This window comes from Macaca nemestrina, chromosome 10 (assembly GCF_043159975.1).
Source record: "Macaca nemestrina isolate mMacNem1 chromosome 10, mMacNem.hap1, whole genome shotgun sequence".
Classification (NCBI taxonomy): domain Eukaryota; kingdom Metazoa; phylum Chordata; class Mammalia; order Primates; family Cercopithecidae; genus Macaca; species Macaca nemestrina.
In genome coordinates, this window is record NC_092134.1 from 67,090,328 (window position 1) to 67,106,826 (window position 16,499).

The 16,499-nt window shown below is 41.9% G+C and overlaps 1 protein-coding gene across 2 annotated transcripts in view; it reads right to left on the reverse strand.

Moving 5' to 3' along the window:
* Positions 1-16,499, reverse strand: part of LOC105473488 (DNA helicase B) — a 51,588-nt gene that overhangs the window by 8,150 nt on the left and 26,939 nt on the right. Inside the window, exons 12-13 of one of the 2 annotated variants that reach the window (XR_011609056.1) lie at positions 13,916-14,407; positions 7,367-7,577 (exon numbers count right to left, since the gene is read on the reverse strand). Coding sequence is in view for 1 of the 2 variants with exons in the window: in XM_024790198.2 (XP_024645966.2) it covers positions 7,476-7,577; positions 13,916-14,407 (594 nt within the window). In the remaining variant the exon portion in view is untranslated. Of the gene's footprint in view, positions 1-5,806; positions 7,578-13,915; positions 14,408-16,499 lie in introns of those variants that run through there. The other variant, XM_024790198.2, reaches the window with a different exon arrangement.

A 16,499-nucleotide genomic window follows, 5' to 3' on the forward strand; every position in this document is an offset into this window, starting at 1 on the left:
GGAAAACCTAGGTAGTACCATTCAGGACATAGGCATGGGCAAAGACTTCATGTCTAAAACACCAAAAGCAACGGCAGCAAAAGCCAAAATTGACAAATGGGATCTCATTAAACTAAAGAGCTTCTGCACAGCAAAAGAAACTACCATCAGAGTGAACAGGCAACCTACAGAATGGGAGAAAATTTTTGCAATCTACTCATCAGACAAAGGGCTAATATCCAGAACCTACAAAGAACTCAAACAAATTTACAAGAAAAAAACAAACAACCCCATCAAAAAGTGGGCAAAGGATATGAACAGACATTTCTCAAAAGAAGACATTCATACAGCCAACAGACACATGAAAAAATGTTCATCATCACTGGCCATCAGAGAAATGCAAATCAAAACCACAATGAGATACCATCTCACACCAGTTAGAATGGCGATCATTAAAAAGTCAGGAAACAACAGGTGCTGGAGAGGATGTGGAGAAATAGGAACACTTTTACACTGTTGGTGGGATTGTAAACTAGTTCAACCATTATGGAAAACAGTATGGCGATTCCTCAAGGATCTAGAACTAGATGTACCATATGACCCAGCCATCCCATTACTGGGTATATACCCAAAGGATTATAAATTATGCTGCTATAAAGACACATGCACACGTATGTTTATTGCAGCACTATTCACAATAGCAAAGACTTGGAATCAACCCAAATGTCCATCAGTGACAGATTGGATTAAGAAAATGTGGCACATATACACCATGGAATACTATGCAGCCATCAAAAAGGATGAGTTTGCGTCCTTTGTAGGGACATGGATGCAGCTGGAAACCATCATTCTTAGCAAACTGTCACAGGAACAGAAAACCAAACACCGCATGTTCTCACTCATAGGTGGGAACTGAACAATGAGATCACTTGGACTCAGGAAGGGGAACATCACACACAGGGGCCTATCATGGGGAGGGGGGAGGGGGGAGGGATTGCATTGGGAGTTATACCTGATGTAAATGATGAGTTGATGGGTGCAGCACACCAACATGGCACAAGTATACATATGTAACAAACCTGCACGTTATGCACATGTACCCTACAACTTAAAGTATAATAATAATAAATAAATTAAAAAAAAAAAAAACAAACAAAACAAAAAACAAAAAACAAAAACAAAACAAAACAAAACAAAAACTTTGCACAAAGAAAAGTCCAGGGCCAGATTAATTTAAAGAAGAGTTAATACCAATTCTTCACAAACTCTTCCAAAATAGAAGACAAGGGGACACTTCACAACTCATTCTGTGTGGTCACTATTACTCTGATACCAAAACCAAACAAAGTCATCACAAGAAAAATAAACTGTAGACTAATATCTGTCATGAATTTCGATGCAAAAGTCCCCAACAAAAAACCAGCAAGCCAAATCCAGCAGCACATAAAAGGATTGTACACTATGACCAAGTGAGATTTACTCCAGGGATGCGTGATTGATTTAACATCCAAAAATTACCACACTGCATCAATAAAGGACAAAACTACATGATCGTCTCAATACATAGAGAAAGGACTTGAGGAAATTCAATGTCCCTTCACAACAACAACCTAGGAATAAAGGAGAATTTCTTCATCTCAATAAAGGACTTAAAAGAAAGATCCACAGCAAACACAGTTAATGGTGGAAGATTTAATGCTTTCTCCCTAATATGATGAACAAGACAAGGATATTCATTCTTGCCACTTCTAATCAACAATATACTAGGGGCTCTAACCAGGGTATTTAGCAAAAAAATGAAATTAAAGGCCTACAGATTAAAAAGGAAGAACTAAAAGCATCTCTATTTGCAGATGATATGATCTCTTATACAGAAAATCCTAAGGAATCCACTAAAAACCTACTGTAACTAATAGTTCAGCAAGGTTGGAAGATACAAGATCAATATATAAAAATCAATTGCATTTCTATGTAGTAGCCGTAATGAACCAAAATAAATTTAAAAAATAGTTCCATTTACAACAGGAAAAAAAAATTAAATATTTTGAAATAAATTTAACAAAAAGCATTGTAAATTTAATAAAAAAATACAAAACTTATACTCTGAAAACTACAAAGAATTAAAGAAGAACCAAGCATGGTGGCTCACACCTGTAATCCCAGCACTTTGGGAGGTCGAGGTGGGCAGATTGCCTGAGTCCAGTTCAAGACCAGCCTGGGCACCATGGTGAACCCCTATCTCTGCAAAAAATAGAAAAATTAGCCAAGTGCAGTGGTGCAAGCCTGTAGTCCCAGCTACAAGAGTGACTGAGGTGGGGTGGTTGAGGAGGTTGGACTGCTTGAGCCTAAGAGGTAGAGGCTGCAGTGAGCAATGATTGCACCACTGCACTCCAATCCAGCCTGTCTTTCCCAAGCAAACGGAAAGACATCTGTGTTCATGAATCACAAGACTTAATACTGTTAAAATGGCAATAGTTCCCGAATCTGTAGGTTTAACACACTCCTCAACAAAATTCCAGTTTGCTTCTTTGCAGAAACTGACAAGCAGATCCTAAAATTCCTACAGAAATGTAGGGACCCATAACAGCCAAAACAAACTTGAAAAAGAAAACAAAGTTGAAGGACTCACACTTCTTAATTTCAAAACTTTCTACAAAGCTACAGTAATAAAGACAATATGGTGCTGGCATTAGAACAGACACATGGGCCAGGCGCAGTGGCTCCTGCCTGTAATCCCAGCACTTTGGCAGGCCAAGGTAGGTGGATCATCTGAGGTCAGGAGTTTGAGACCAGCCTGGCCAACGTGGTGAAACCCCATCTCTACTAAAAATACAAACAATTAGCCTGGTGTGGTGGAAGGTGCCTGTAATCCCTGCTACTCGGGAGGCTGAGGCATAAGAATTGCTTGAAACCAGGAGGTGGAGGTTGCAATGAGCTGAGATGGCACCACTGCACTCCAGCCTGGGTGACACAGTGAGACTCCATCTCAAAAAAAAAAGAAAAGAAAAAGAAAAAGAAAAAAGATGCATGAATTGGGTCTGGCATGGTGGCTCACGCCTGTAATCCCAGCACTTTGGGAATCTGAGGCAAGTGGATCATGAGGTCAGGAGATCAAGACCATCCTGGCTAACACGGTGAAACCCCATCTCTACTAAAAATTAAAAAAATTAGTCGGGCATGGTGGTGTGCGCCTGTAGTCCCAGCTACTCGAGAGGCTGAGGCAGGAGAATGGCGTGGAGGTTGCAGTGAGCCGAGATCGCGCCACTGCACTCCAGCCTGGGCGACAGAGTGAGACTCCGTCTCAAAAAAAAAAAAAAAAGAATAATCTCTTCAATAAATGGAGCTGAACAATTGAATTGTCACATGCAAAAGAATAAAGTGGGATCCCTACCTCACACCATATACAAAAATTAACTAAAAGTGAATCGAAGATCTAAGTGTAAGAGCCAAAACTTGTAAGTTATTAGAAGAAAAAATTGTAGTAAATCATCATGACTTTGGATAGGCAATAGTTTCTTGGATATAACACCAAAAGCACAAGCAGCAGCAACAACAAAAATAGATACACTGGTCATCATCAGAATTTAAAACTTGCACCTCAAAGGACACTTATTAGTCCGTTTTTACACTGCTATAAAGAACTACCTGAGACTGAGCAATTTATAAAGAAAAGAGGTTTAATTGACTCACAGTTCCACATGGCTGGGGAGGCCTCAGAAACCACAATCATGGCAAAAGGTAAAGAAGAAGCAAGCACCTTCTTTACAAGGTGGCAGGAGAAGAGGGGTGGGGGGCGGGGAGTGCCATACTTTAAAACCATCAGCTATCATGAGAACTCACTCACCATCACCAGAACAGCATGGGAGAAACCCCCATGATCCAATCACCTCCCACCAGGACCCTTCCTCGACACATGGGGATTACAATTTGAGATGAGATTTGGGTGGCGACAGAGAGCCAAACCATATCAGATACCATCCAGATAATTAAAATAAAATTCACAGAATGGGAGGAAATTTTTGCTAATTATGTTTCTGATAATGGACTTAAATGTTGAAAATATAAAGAATTCTTACATTTTGTGATGGTTAATATTAGGCGTCAACTAGATTGAGAGACACCTGGATGGCTGATGAAGCATTGTTCCCGGGTGTGTCTGTGACGGTGTTGCAGAGGGAGACTGACACTGGAGTCAATGGACTGGGAGAGGAAGACCCACCCTCAGTGTGGCTGGACACTATCCAGTTGGCTGCCAGTGATGCCAGAACACAGCAGGTGGATGAAGGGAGATAAGCAGCGTGTTTGCTGAGTCTGCTCCCTCTCTTCCTGTGCTGTGCAGAATGCTTGACTTCCTCTCCTCCTGCCCTTGGACACCAGATTCCAGGTTTTTCCACCTTTGGACTTTGGGACTTGCACCAATTGCTTCCCAGAGTCTCCCGGGCCTTTGGTCTCAGACTGCAGGCTGTACTGTCAGTGTCCCTGGTTTTGAGGCTTTCAGACTTGGGCTGAGCCATACTATTAGCTTCTCTCCTTCCCCAGCTTGCAGATGGCCTATCGTGGGACTTTGCTTTATAATCGTGTGAGCCAGTTCTCTCTAATTGTGATGGTTAATACTGAGTGTCAACTTGATTGGATTGAAGGATGCAAAGTGTTGATCCTGGGTGTGTCTGTGAGGGTGCTGCCAAAGGAGATTAACATTTGAGTCAGTGGGCTGGGGAAGGCAGACCCACCCTTAATCTGGTGGGCACAATTTAACCAGCTGCCAGCAAATATAAAGCAGACAGAAAAACATGAAAAGGTGAGACTGGCCTAGCCTCCCAACCTACATCTTTCTCCTGTTCTGGATGCTTCCTGCTCTCAAATATCAAACTCCAAGTTCTTCAGTTTTGAGACTCCAACTGGCTCTCCTTGCTCCTCAGGCTTGCAGACAACCTATTGTGGGACCTTGTGATCATGTAAGTTAATACTTAATAAACCCCCCTGCCTCCACACACACATATATATATATCCTATTAGTTGTGGCCCTCTAGGGTACCCTACCTAATACACTAATAAAGTCCCTTTTATATCCACATATATCCTATTGGTTCCATAACTCTGGAGAACCCTCACTAATACAATTTCAGTGATAAAAAGAAAAAATATCCAATTTAAAAGTGTGCAAAAGATCTGAATATACGTTTCTCTAGGGGACATACAAATGGTCAATACTCACATGAAAGCTGTTCAACATCATTAGCCATAAGAAAAATGCAAATCAAAACCACAATGAAATACTACTTCATATCCACTAGGATGGCTATAATCAAGAGTCAGATGATAATAAACATTGGAGAGAATAGGGAGAAACTGGAACTCTCATACACTGCTGGTGAGAAGATAATTTGGTGCAGCTGGTTTGGAAAAAGTCTGGCAGCACCTCAAAATGTTAAACATAGAATTAACATATGACCCATCAATTCTACTCCCAGTTATATACCCAAAAGTGAAAGCATATGTCCACATAAAAATTTACACGCAGATGTTCATAGCAGCATTTCATAATAGCCAAAAAGTAGGAAATAACCCAAATAAATGTCCATCAACCGATGAATGTACAAATTCAATGTCCTTTATCCATATACTGGGATATTATTTGGCAATAAAAGAGACGAAGCACTGACATATTACTGGTACAACACGGATGGAGTCTGAAAACATCATGCTAGTCAAATAAGTCAGGAACAAAGAACCACATGTCCGCAATAGGCAAGTCTATTGGGACTAAGAAAACCAGGTTACCTAGGGATGGGGGAAGTCAGGGGAATTATTGCTAAGGAGTGTGAGGTTTCTCTTTTTTTTTTTTTTTTTGAGACAGAGTTTTGCTCTTATTGTCCAGGCTGGAGTGCAAAGGCATGATCTCAGCTCACTGTAACCTCCGTCTCCTGGGTTCAAGCGATTCTCCTGCCTCAGCCTCCCAAGTAGCTGGGATTACAGGCATGTGCCACCATGCCTGGCTAATTTTGTATTTTTAGTAGAGACAGAGTTTCTCCATGTTGGTCAGGTCACTCTCAAACTCCTGACCTCAGGTGATCTGCTCGCCTTGGCCTCCCAAAGTGCTGGGATTACAGGCATGAACCACCACGCCCAGCCAGAGTGTGAGGTTCTTTGTGGGGTATGAAAATGTTCCAGGTTGGGCACGCTGGCTCACACTTGTAATCCTAACACTTTGGGAGGCCAAGGTGGGAGGATCATTTGAGCTCAGGAGTTCGAGACCAACCTGGGAAACATAGTGAGACCTCGTCTCTATTATTTAAAAAAAAAAAAAAAAGTTCTAAAATTGATTACAATGGTAATTGTCCAATTTGATGAATATACTAAAAGTCATTGAATTGTATACTTAAACTGGGGAAATGTATATGAATTATATCTCAATAAAACTATTAACCATTTATGCCTGAGGTTGCAACTTTCAGAATTTTTGCGATTGGACATTGGCGATGACCTTGAGCAGTGGGATATAAATAGCTCTCACATGTTTAGTGTCCCAATAATGGACACTACGCATAAATGGGTTAACAGATACATTTTTCCTCTTGACTTTTTCTTTTACCATTTAACATAGGTAAAAATTTAAAAATCAAATCATTCTGAGAGAGAAAAAAATTCCTAAGTGGAACATATTCAAAATAATGTGCTCCCAACTCAGAAAGCATTTCCAAGGAAAAGTCCCAGGTAGGCTGGGCCCCAGGCGGCAGTGATGGAGTGAGCAGCAGTCTTGTAAAATGACCACAATCCAACATCCTAAGAGGCATGTCAATAATATCTACAGATGCAGTTACAGCTTTTCTTTGCCACTGCTTCAACCCATTGGCAAAGATAACACATGACGATCATCAAAGTTACGAAGGCATTATCCTAAAAATACGACATGTTTTAATGCACATAATTTTTTTTTTTTTTTTTTTTTTGAGATGAAGTCTCGCTCTGTCATCCAGGCTGGAGTGCAGTGGTGCGATCTCAGCTCACTACAACCTCCGCCTCCCAGGTTCAAGCGATTCTCCTGCCTCAACCTCCCGAGTAGCTGGGACTACAGGTGTGTGCTACCATACCCAGATAATTTTTGCATTTTTAGTAGTGATGGGGTTTCACCATGTTGGTCAGGCTGGTCTCAAACTCTTGGCCGCTGGTGATCTGCCTGCCTCAGCCTCCCAAAGTGCTGGGATTACAGGCGTGAGCCACTGCACCCGGCTTGATGTACACAATTGTATAAAAATATATATGTATATAAAATATCTAATCTCTTCACTTATGTCCAGTGCTACCAGTTCTCACAATGACATATGTTGAAATCATTAATATTTTCTTTGATTAAATGGATTTAAAACATTTGCTAACACACAAATACCTTAAAACTCCAGTTATGGGCAACTTTTTTTATCTTGGTACTTTGATGTTACGATGTTCATTTTGTCTCCAAAAGAAAAAATAGTTACTCTGAGCAATTTGAAATAAAACTAAGTTTCTTGATTATCTGTGGGCTTGAAAAGTTGCCTGGGAATTAAATTATTCAGTCTCAAATTCTGAAGTCTGGAAGACACTTGTGGAGATTCTCCCACCTGTTAGAACAATTAAAAGAACAAAGTTAACTTTGTAAAAATGTAGTTAGACTACCCTATGTACTTGTATTCCCTCTGCTTCAGAAAAAGAAATAATGCACCTTCCCCAACCCTTGAAGGGCTTGAGCAACCAAAGCAATTGGCTATCAGCTCCTTGTAGGATCACATCTGCTTTGCTCACTGTGGTATCTCCAGGACCCAGCTCTGGGGCTGGCATTTAGAAGTAACTATGTACTGAATTAGTACATGTGTCTAACTTCTAAAGGTGTAGACAGGGCTCACTACATAATTTGGCAGCCCAGTCCAAAATTAAAATGATGGCCCCTTGTTCAAAATTAAGAATTTCAAGATGGTGATTACAGAACATTTTAAATTTTTTTAAGTGTGGGGCCTGAGTCCTGGAGGACTGCCCATGTTGCCTGCCCATGAAGTCAGTTCTGGATATGTAAGATAAAACATTGCAATGCTACAGTCATATTCTTTGTGCTACTGATGATTCCAAAGTGGGCCAGTATCGTCATGAAGTTTCACCACCATAAAGAAATGAAAAGAGTAAGCACAATTCAATTTTAGGAAAAGGGTCTTTCTTTGGAATTGCCTCTCTTTTCTGCTCATGTCAAAAGCCTTATTTCAGGACTTCTGTAAGAGATGACAAGTTTAATTTCAGAAAAAAGATGTTTTCCTGAGATGGAAATTCCATCAAAGAGTTGATCTGGGATACAGAATGGAACTTAGCAGGGATTCTACTGTCCAAGAGGGGAAAAAGAAGAAACTTCCCCCTCCACCCTCAACTATGTCCATTTGAATCACTTTTCCCAAAAGATCTGACCCTCTTTTCCCAATCTGGTTAATGGTGCTGGATCTACCTGTACGCCTGAGCCAGAAGCCTTGGAGTTATCCTTAGACCCAACCCCACCTGCATCCAACTGATCATTACGTCCCATCAGCTATATCCTTAGCATCAGCTATATCCTTAGCATCTCTTCTCCATCCCCATTGCTACGTCCTAATGTTAGAGTCTCCTCATTTTACTCAGGTTACTGAAATAATCTTTCGGCTGGGAACTCATTCCCTACTCTCTCCCTAACCATCATCATCCACTAAACCTCAGTCAACATCACCTTCATAAATTTCAATTTACAGAGCACTTAAAATGCTTCTACTGTTCTCCATTGCAATCAGAAGAATGTACGACCTCTTCAGAAGACCTTGTGTCCATCCTCCCTGCCAGTTCCTGTGTCTGCGGCCCATCCTCTCACCGTGCCCTGTGCTCCAGCCACACTGTTTTACACCTGTAGTCTCCTAATGTGCCAGGACTTCACATGCTGTGCCCTGTGTCAGACTGACTCTTAGAGAACCTTTTCCCTGTGCCATATCCATTTGGGGACAAAGGATATAAGTATTCCCCATTTACAGCTCAGCCCGGTTCTGGCAGGTTACATCAGCACTTTTTCCACTGGGTTCCCCCTTCTTACCTCTATTACGGCCTTGGAAGCTTAAAGACTCACCTGAACAAGTCTACTGCCAGCACTTAAAGCAATTCTTATGCTTCTATTGGAACTACATTTGGAAATTACTTATAATCTCACCTTTTTTTAAAAAAAAAAACACAAAATCCATTACCCAAATTGGATCCTCTAACTCATAAAACGAGAAAACAAATGCCTTTGGATTATTTCCTAAACTCAGAATAGGTCTCAGTAGAAGTTTGCTCCCCTTATAAACATTCAAAAGGATCTTTTACTGCCTCAAAAGTGATTCCAAAAGGAATTGTCAAAGTAAAGGGGGGCACTACAAGAATAAAAGTATGACTTTCAGTATAACCTGAAAGAACAATATTCTGAAGGTCTGATTTTTTTTTAAAAAAGTTTCATTGCCATATATTCATGACTCATATTTTGATCACTAAGTATTTCCGAGGTATTACCATGTGATCAGCAATTGTACCAAATGTTCTAGCAGATCAAAAATGATATACTGTCCTCAAGAAGCTTCATTTACAGAGTCAAGGTTATTGCAAGTGCAGTACAGAAGGGGGGGTGTGTGCCCTCCTACGGGAATTCAGAGAAAGAGAAGCCTTCAGGAACAACACAGAAACTGAGCTGGATTACAACAATGAGAGAGAGAGGATGGTGTGAGGTGATCATCTTTGAACTACTTTATCTTCCTTCTGCTATATATACCCAACGTACTACACCCACTCCTTCTGGTTGCCATGGAAGAAGGGTCCTCCGTCCCTAATCCTGTCTCAGGGCAACCCCTCTACTTATTCTCTTGATTTTTCCCATCTTACCCACATCAGGACTCCAATTCTGCAATTATCCTCTCTCTCTGAATCATGAATTTCTGGTTCTCCATTGGACCATTCTCGCAGCACACTAAGATGCCTTAATGTACTCATCCAAAGTAAACAAACCAATAAGGTTTTCCTTGACCACAAGTCCTCTATTCAGATACAACCACCTTTGCTTTTTTCAGCAGCCCTCTTCAAAACCTGTCTCCACTGCTTCCTCCACCCTTTCGGCTCCCATTCTCTCATCAGCCCCCTCAGTCCAGGCTTTTTTTCCCTCCCCACAACCCTGGTTTTCCTTCTATCTCACTTCCACTCCTTTTTAGTTCCTCCTCCTCTGCTAGATCTCTAAAAGCTGGGAATACCCCAGAATTCTGTCGTCAGGCCCCCTCCTCTATCTGCAGTCTCTTCTGAAATTAACCCACCTAGTCCTTTCAATATCACTACATGCCAATGATTCCCAAGTGGACCTTTCCTACCCTACTCCCTGCTGAGGCTCTAAACTCCTCTACCAACCACTGACTTACTCAACAAGTCCATGTACATTTCCGATTAGTACCTTAAACAACAGCACGCCACGAGAGAACGCTTCATTTCCCCAAATGAGTTCTCCTCACGTCTTTCTCATCTCAGGAAATGGCACTGCTATTCCCCAAATTGCTTTAGCCAAAAATCCAGGAATCATCCTGGATTACTTTCTCTTTTACCCCATCAAATCTAATCAGAAAGTCATACAGACTCCATCTCCAAAACGCATCCAGACTCCAACCACAAATTACCGGCCCCGCTCTTTCATTAGGCTCTCCCCACGATGCTCTCCTACTGGTCTCCTCACTCCCCCTTCACTTTCCACAGTTCCCTCTCCACAGAAGCCAGAGGGATTGTTTATTTTTTATGTATGTATGTATGTATTTTTGAGACAGGGTCTCATTCTGTCATCCAGGCTGGAATGCAGTGGCACCATCACAGCTCACCACAGCCTCAACCTCCTGGGGTCAGGTGATCCTCCCACCTCAGTCTCCTAGGCAGCTAAGACAACAGGCACCCAGCACCACCCCCAGCTAATTTTTGTTTGCATTTTTGGTTGAGATGGGGTTTCGCCATGTTGCCCAGGCTGGTCTTAAACTTCTGGGCTCAAGTGATCTGCCCACTTTAGCCTCCCAAAGTGCTAAGATTACAGGTGTGAGCCACCATGCCCAGCTTTTTTTTTTTTTTTTTTGAGACAGGGTCTTGGTCTGTCACCCAGGCTGCTGGAATGGGATGTCACAATCACAGTTCACCACAGCCTGGAACTCCTGGGATGAAGCAATCCTCCTACCTTAGCTTCCTGGGTAGTTGGGACTGCAGATATGCACTACCACGTTCAGCTAATTTTTTACTATTTTTGTAGAGATGGAGTCTCGCTATGTTGCCCAGGCTGGTCTCAAACTCCTGGGCTCAAGCGATCCTCCCACCTGGCTCCTGAAACTGTTTGAATTACAAGTGTGAGCCACCACACCCAGCAGGGATTGCGGTTTTGTTTTTGAGACAGGCTTTTGCTCTGTCACCCAGGCTGGGGTACCACGATGCAATCACAGCTCAATGCAGCCTCAACCTCTCAGTCTCAAGTGATCCTCCTGCCTCAGCCTCCTGAGTAGCTGGGACTGTAGGTGCATGCCACCATGCCCAGTTAATTTTTGTATTTTTAGTAGAGATGGGGGTTCATCATATTACCCAGGCTGGTCTCAAACTCCTGGGCTCAGGCAATTCTCTCACCTCCGCCTGCCAAAGTGCTGGGATTATAGGTATGAGCCACCATGCTGGGACTATGTTTAAGCAGGTATCAGATGATATCACACCAATGCTTCCAGCCCTCCAATGAATTCCCACTGCAAGCAGAATAAAATCCCAACTCATTCCCGTGGCCCTGCCCACTCTCCAACACTAGCACCTGCACCCTCTTCTTCACTCACTAGCCACCTTAGCCTGCCTTCCTCTTTGTCTTTTGTTTTGTTTTGTTTTGTTTTTGAGACGGAGTTTTGCTCTTGTTGTCCAGGCTGGAGTGCAGTGGTGTGATCTCGGCTCACTGCAACCTCTGCCTCCCGGGTTCAAATGACTTTCCTCCCTCAGCCTCTCGAGTAGCTGGGATTACAGGTGCCAGCTACCATGTCGGGCTAATTTTTTGTATTTTTAGTAGAGAAAAGGTTTCCCCATGTTGGCCAGGCTGGTCTCGAACTCCTGATCTCAGGTGATCCACCCTCCTCGGCCTCCCAAAGTGCTGGGATTAAAGGTGTGAGCCACTGCACTAGGCCAACCAGCCTTCCTCTTTGAATAAAATCATTCCCTTTCCAGGCTTTGCATTATTTACATCCTCAGAGGCCCCCATGCTGGCTCCTTGGTAACATTCAGTGCTCAGCTCACACGTCACCTTTTTAGGGAGGCATGACCTGGTCAAAATAGCACCTCCTGCCCACCACACCCCCTGCCATTCCCTATGTCCTTGCCTTGGTTTTCATTTTCATAGACTCTTAATCTGAAATGTGACTTTCTCTTGTATTTCTTGCCTATGCTGGAATGTAATATCCACGAAGCCAGTATTGGTGTGCTTTCCTCCCTTAACGTTTAGATCAGTGACTGGCAGGTTTTTATTTTTATTTTTTAATTTTTTCCTAAATGTATTTTTCCAAATGCTAAATGAGAGGAGACAGAAAAAGGCATTCAAGATGAGGGACACCTCAAGAGTCAAAAGGAGGATGAAAAAGTTTGATTCATTTTAGTGAGCTGAAGACACTAGCTTGACAAAAGCAGAAAAAGCATAGTGGGAAATGAAACGATGTGGAGATACCTGGAATCAAACTGAGAAACGTCTCAAATTCCAAAGCTAAATAGTCTATAATTTATGTTGTAGGCACCTGGGAGACACTGAAGCTTTTGAACAAAGAAGTGAATCTTAATGGACACCTGAAGCCTTGAACACTACCGGACCCAAATGTATTGGTTTTTCCTATACATACATACCTATAAAAAAGGTTAATGTATAAATCAGGAACAGTAAAAGATTAGCAACAATAACATAAAAAATAAAGCAATTCAGTAAAATAAGGATCACTTGACACAGGCACTACAATACTGAGACTTACTCCGATAACTAAGATGGTGGCAAGTGACTAACGGGCGGGGAGTGTCCACAGTGTGGACACACTGGACAAAGGGAGAATTCACAGAATGAGATGGTGTGAGATTTCATCACACTGCCCAGAATGGCATACAACTTAAAACTGACGAATTGTTTATTTCTGGAATTTTCCATTTAATATTTTTGGACCACGGTTGACCATAGGTAACTGAAACCATGGTAAGCAAAATCATGGAAAAAGGGGAATGCTACATTATGAGAATGGGAACAAGAAAGGGGAGGGCAGCCAGGTCACCAACCATCCAAGAAGATGGTAGAGAGTGAAAGGAAGGCGAGTCCATGGTGATTCTAAGATTTTAAGCCATGTAACTAGGAAGATGGTGATTGAAACAGAGAAACTGGAAGAGAGAGTAAGATTCTGGGCTGTGGTTCCAGAAAGTCAATCTCTGGGAACAAAGACACAGATTAGGCAGCTGGTTCATTAACCCCTCTTCAGTGCCAGAGTACTCAGCAAATCACCACATTACCGACATAGCCGGCTGTCTCCACCATGACATCAGTGTGAGAGTGCGAATTGTCACTTATCTCTAATTCCTGGTGCCTGAAATGTTACTATAGTCAAAACTTTGTTGGCCAAATCACTGGTGCTAAGGAGAGGGCTGAAACTGTGAGAATGAGGCAGTTCTCAAAGGAAAAAAAAACTGAGCTTTGGGGAGCTGTCTTCAGTTAGAGGCTGTGAAGCAGAAAAGGAGTGAGGAAACGAAGTGGAGATCAGACAGTGAGGTAAAGGAAATTTGACAGAAATGAGAAAAACAAGTGTTTTTAAGTCCAACAGCACAATGCAACACTAATAAAAGCACACAGTCATTTATAAGCACACTGAAGTCAGCAATATTTAAATAAAACTTGGGAACATGCAAACATCACTCCTACCATAAGAATTTTGCTTGGACTTTCATCATCATTCACACCACAGGTTCTTTTGGATGCTCGCGATTTTGGTAAATCATCATCTGCATCCACTCCATCAGGTGAAGATAATTGCCATCTTTCAGCAAAGGTGAGTGTCCTCTCATCAGGCGAAGAGGCCTCGCTCCAGGTGACATCATTTGTCATGGCGTGGTCTGTGACTACAGGGAGTGGAGATGCTGACAGTGTGCTGGGTCCTCCACTGTCTCCAGAGCTCTTCCGTGGGGTCTGAAAATCTGCTGGAGGTGCACCGCTAGAGGACAGCTTACTTTGCAAGAAATGTTTCAAACGAGTTTTTCTAGGAAAACTGTTTTTCATAATGGCATTCCGGAGCTGAGACTCCTCTGCAATCACGTACACTCGGCAGCGGCCCCTGGTCACGGCGGTGTAGACATGCTGCCAGTGCTGGCGGCCCGCCTTCCCCACCACATAGACAACCGTTTGCTCCTCGGACCCCTGGGAGGAAAAATATGGTGTGAAGACTAAATGCTATAAAACAGGTTCAGACAGTTTACAGACAAGGAAAGGAGACAACTCCTCAGTGCTCTCAAGCACTTCTACCTGGCCAGACTATTATTATGTGTCCATCTTACGGGTTCTATTTTTATTCATCCTCCAGGAACTCTAAACACACTGCTAAACGTGCTGCTAAGTTCAGGTCTCACAGGTCCACAGCTGGCTTGTAGAAACCCAGCAGCAAACTTTAAAGACTGCATGCAGTACTAAATCTTTCCTAATAAAAGACTGAAATGATGGTACAGGCTTCATGTGTAAATGTGTTGACCCATTACTACATATAATGGAAAAATATAAAAACTTCAGTAATAGTAAAACTATAGATATATTATATATAAATATATGTATATAAAATGTTACATATAATGATAAAATATGGAAATTTTAAGTAGCAAGTAATAGGTGAATATATATTATATACTTATAAAATATATACACAGTGGCATACTATTTTGTGAATATCAAAGATACTTTAAAATAACATTTTGAAAACCGTATATATATATATATCTATATATACATAGATATATAGACACACACACATATGGAATGGTCACAACTGTATAGCAATATAGTTACTCTGATCCAAAACAAGTATATAAAAAAAGAACATAGCTATATACAATGAAACAAAACAAATCACAAAAACGGAGATAAATTCTACCAAATTTTTTATTAATGTCTCCAAACGGAGGGCCTATGGGTGATTTTTTTTCTCCTACTTGTCTGTATTTTTCCATTGTTGGGCAACTTATTTCTTTTATCAAGATAAACAAAAAAGAAAACAATGAACCTTTGTCTTTTAACAAAAAATTGGATAGGCAAGAAAAATACTCAATGTCATCCTGTAACTGTAAGAAAACAATTTCAAGTTTGAGGGCTATTCTTAGTCCTATATTCTGAGATCAGTGGATCCAGTGCCAACAGAGACAAAGAAATGGTTTGTAGCATTATCTCCCCCATTGCTCCAACATTGCTCCTGCCAAAGGAAAAATTGTGGGAAGACAACTGACAAGATGGGGCAAGTAAAAAATACACATCCACTGCAAATAAACTCTTGCTCAGCAAGCTCTTCTACCTCCGTAGACAGAGAGTTTGAAGTAGCTTCTTAGATTGTAAAAGTTTGATAACCACATCTTTCCAATGTTGCTGGGTCTCAGAAATTGACATAAATGGTACTTGATTACATACATTTCCACAGATATATGGCACCACTCTTCACCTTAGACTTATATTGTGTATTCTCAAATATGAAAATGTCTACCTAAACTCAACTAACCTAGTTCTTAATTATCAAGTGACACTGAGAAAAATATAGTTATAATAGTAGATATACTATTATTAATACTTAATGCTCTCATTATCAGTCTCCCTGTACCTTCTCTTGCCCAATCCATCATCCTCATGGCAGGCACAGCGATATTTGTAAAATGCAAATCCAATCATATTAGACGCTGCTTAAAACCTCTAATGGCTCGCAGGGACTCCAAATAAAGTCCTAACCCCTTAATGTGTTTGTAAAGCCCTTCGAGAGCCAGCTTGGCCCTGCTCCTCTCCCTCCTTTTTTCCCTTTCTTTTCCATGAACCATGCTCCACCCAGCACAAGGGACTTCCAGGTGGTCCTGTCAGCATTCCTCAGTCCATGGCCTTGATCTGGCCCGTGTCTGGAGTAGCCGCCCCATCTATTACTCTCCAGCACCTGTACTTCCTCTATCACAGGCTGTACCGACCCTAAGCTCCTAAGCTCCGTGAAGGCAGAGCTTCACCTTTACCCCACTCACTGTTCTTTCTCCAGTACCTCACTGAGTGAACGATGATTAAAAATTAAAATGTCGGCCTGGCACAGTGGCTCACGCCTGTAATCCCAATACTTTGGGAGGCCGAGGAGGGTAGATCACGAGGTCAGGAGATCGAGACCATCCTGGCTAACACGGTGAAACCCCGTCTCTACTAAAAATACAAAAGGTTAGCTGGGCGTGGTGGCGGGCGCCTGTAGTCCCAGCCACTCGGGAGACTGAGGCAGGAGAATGGT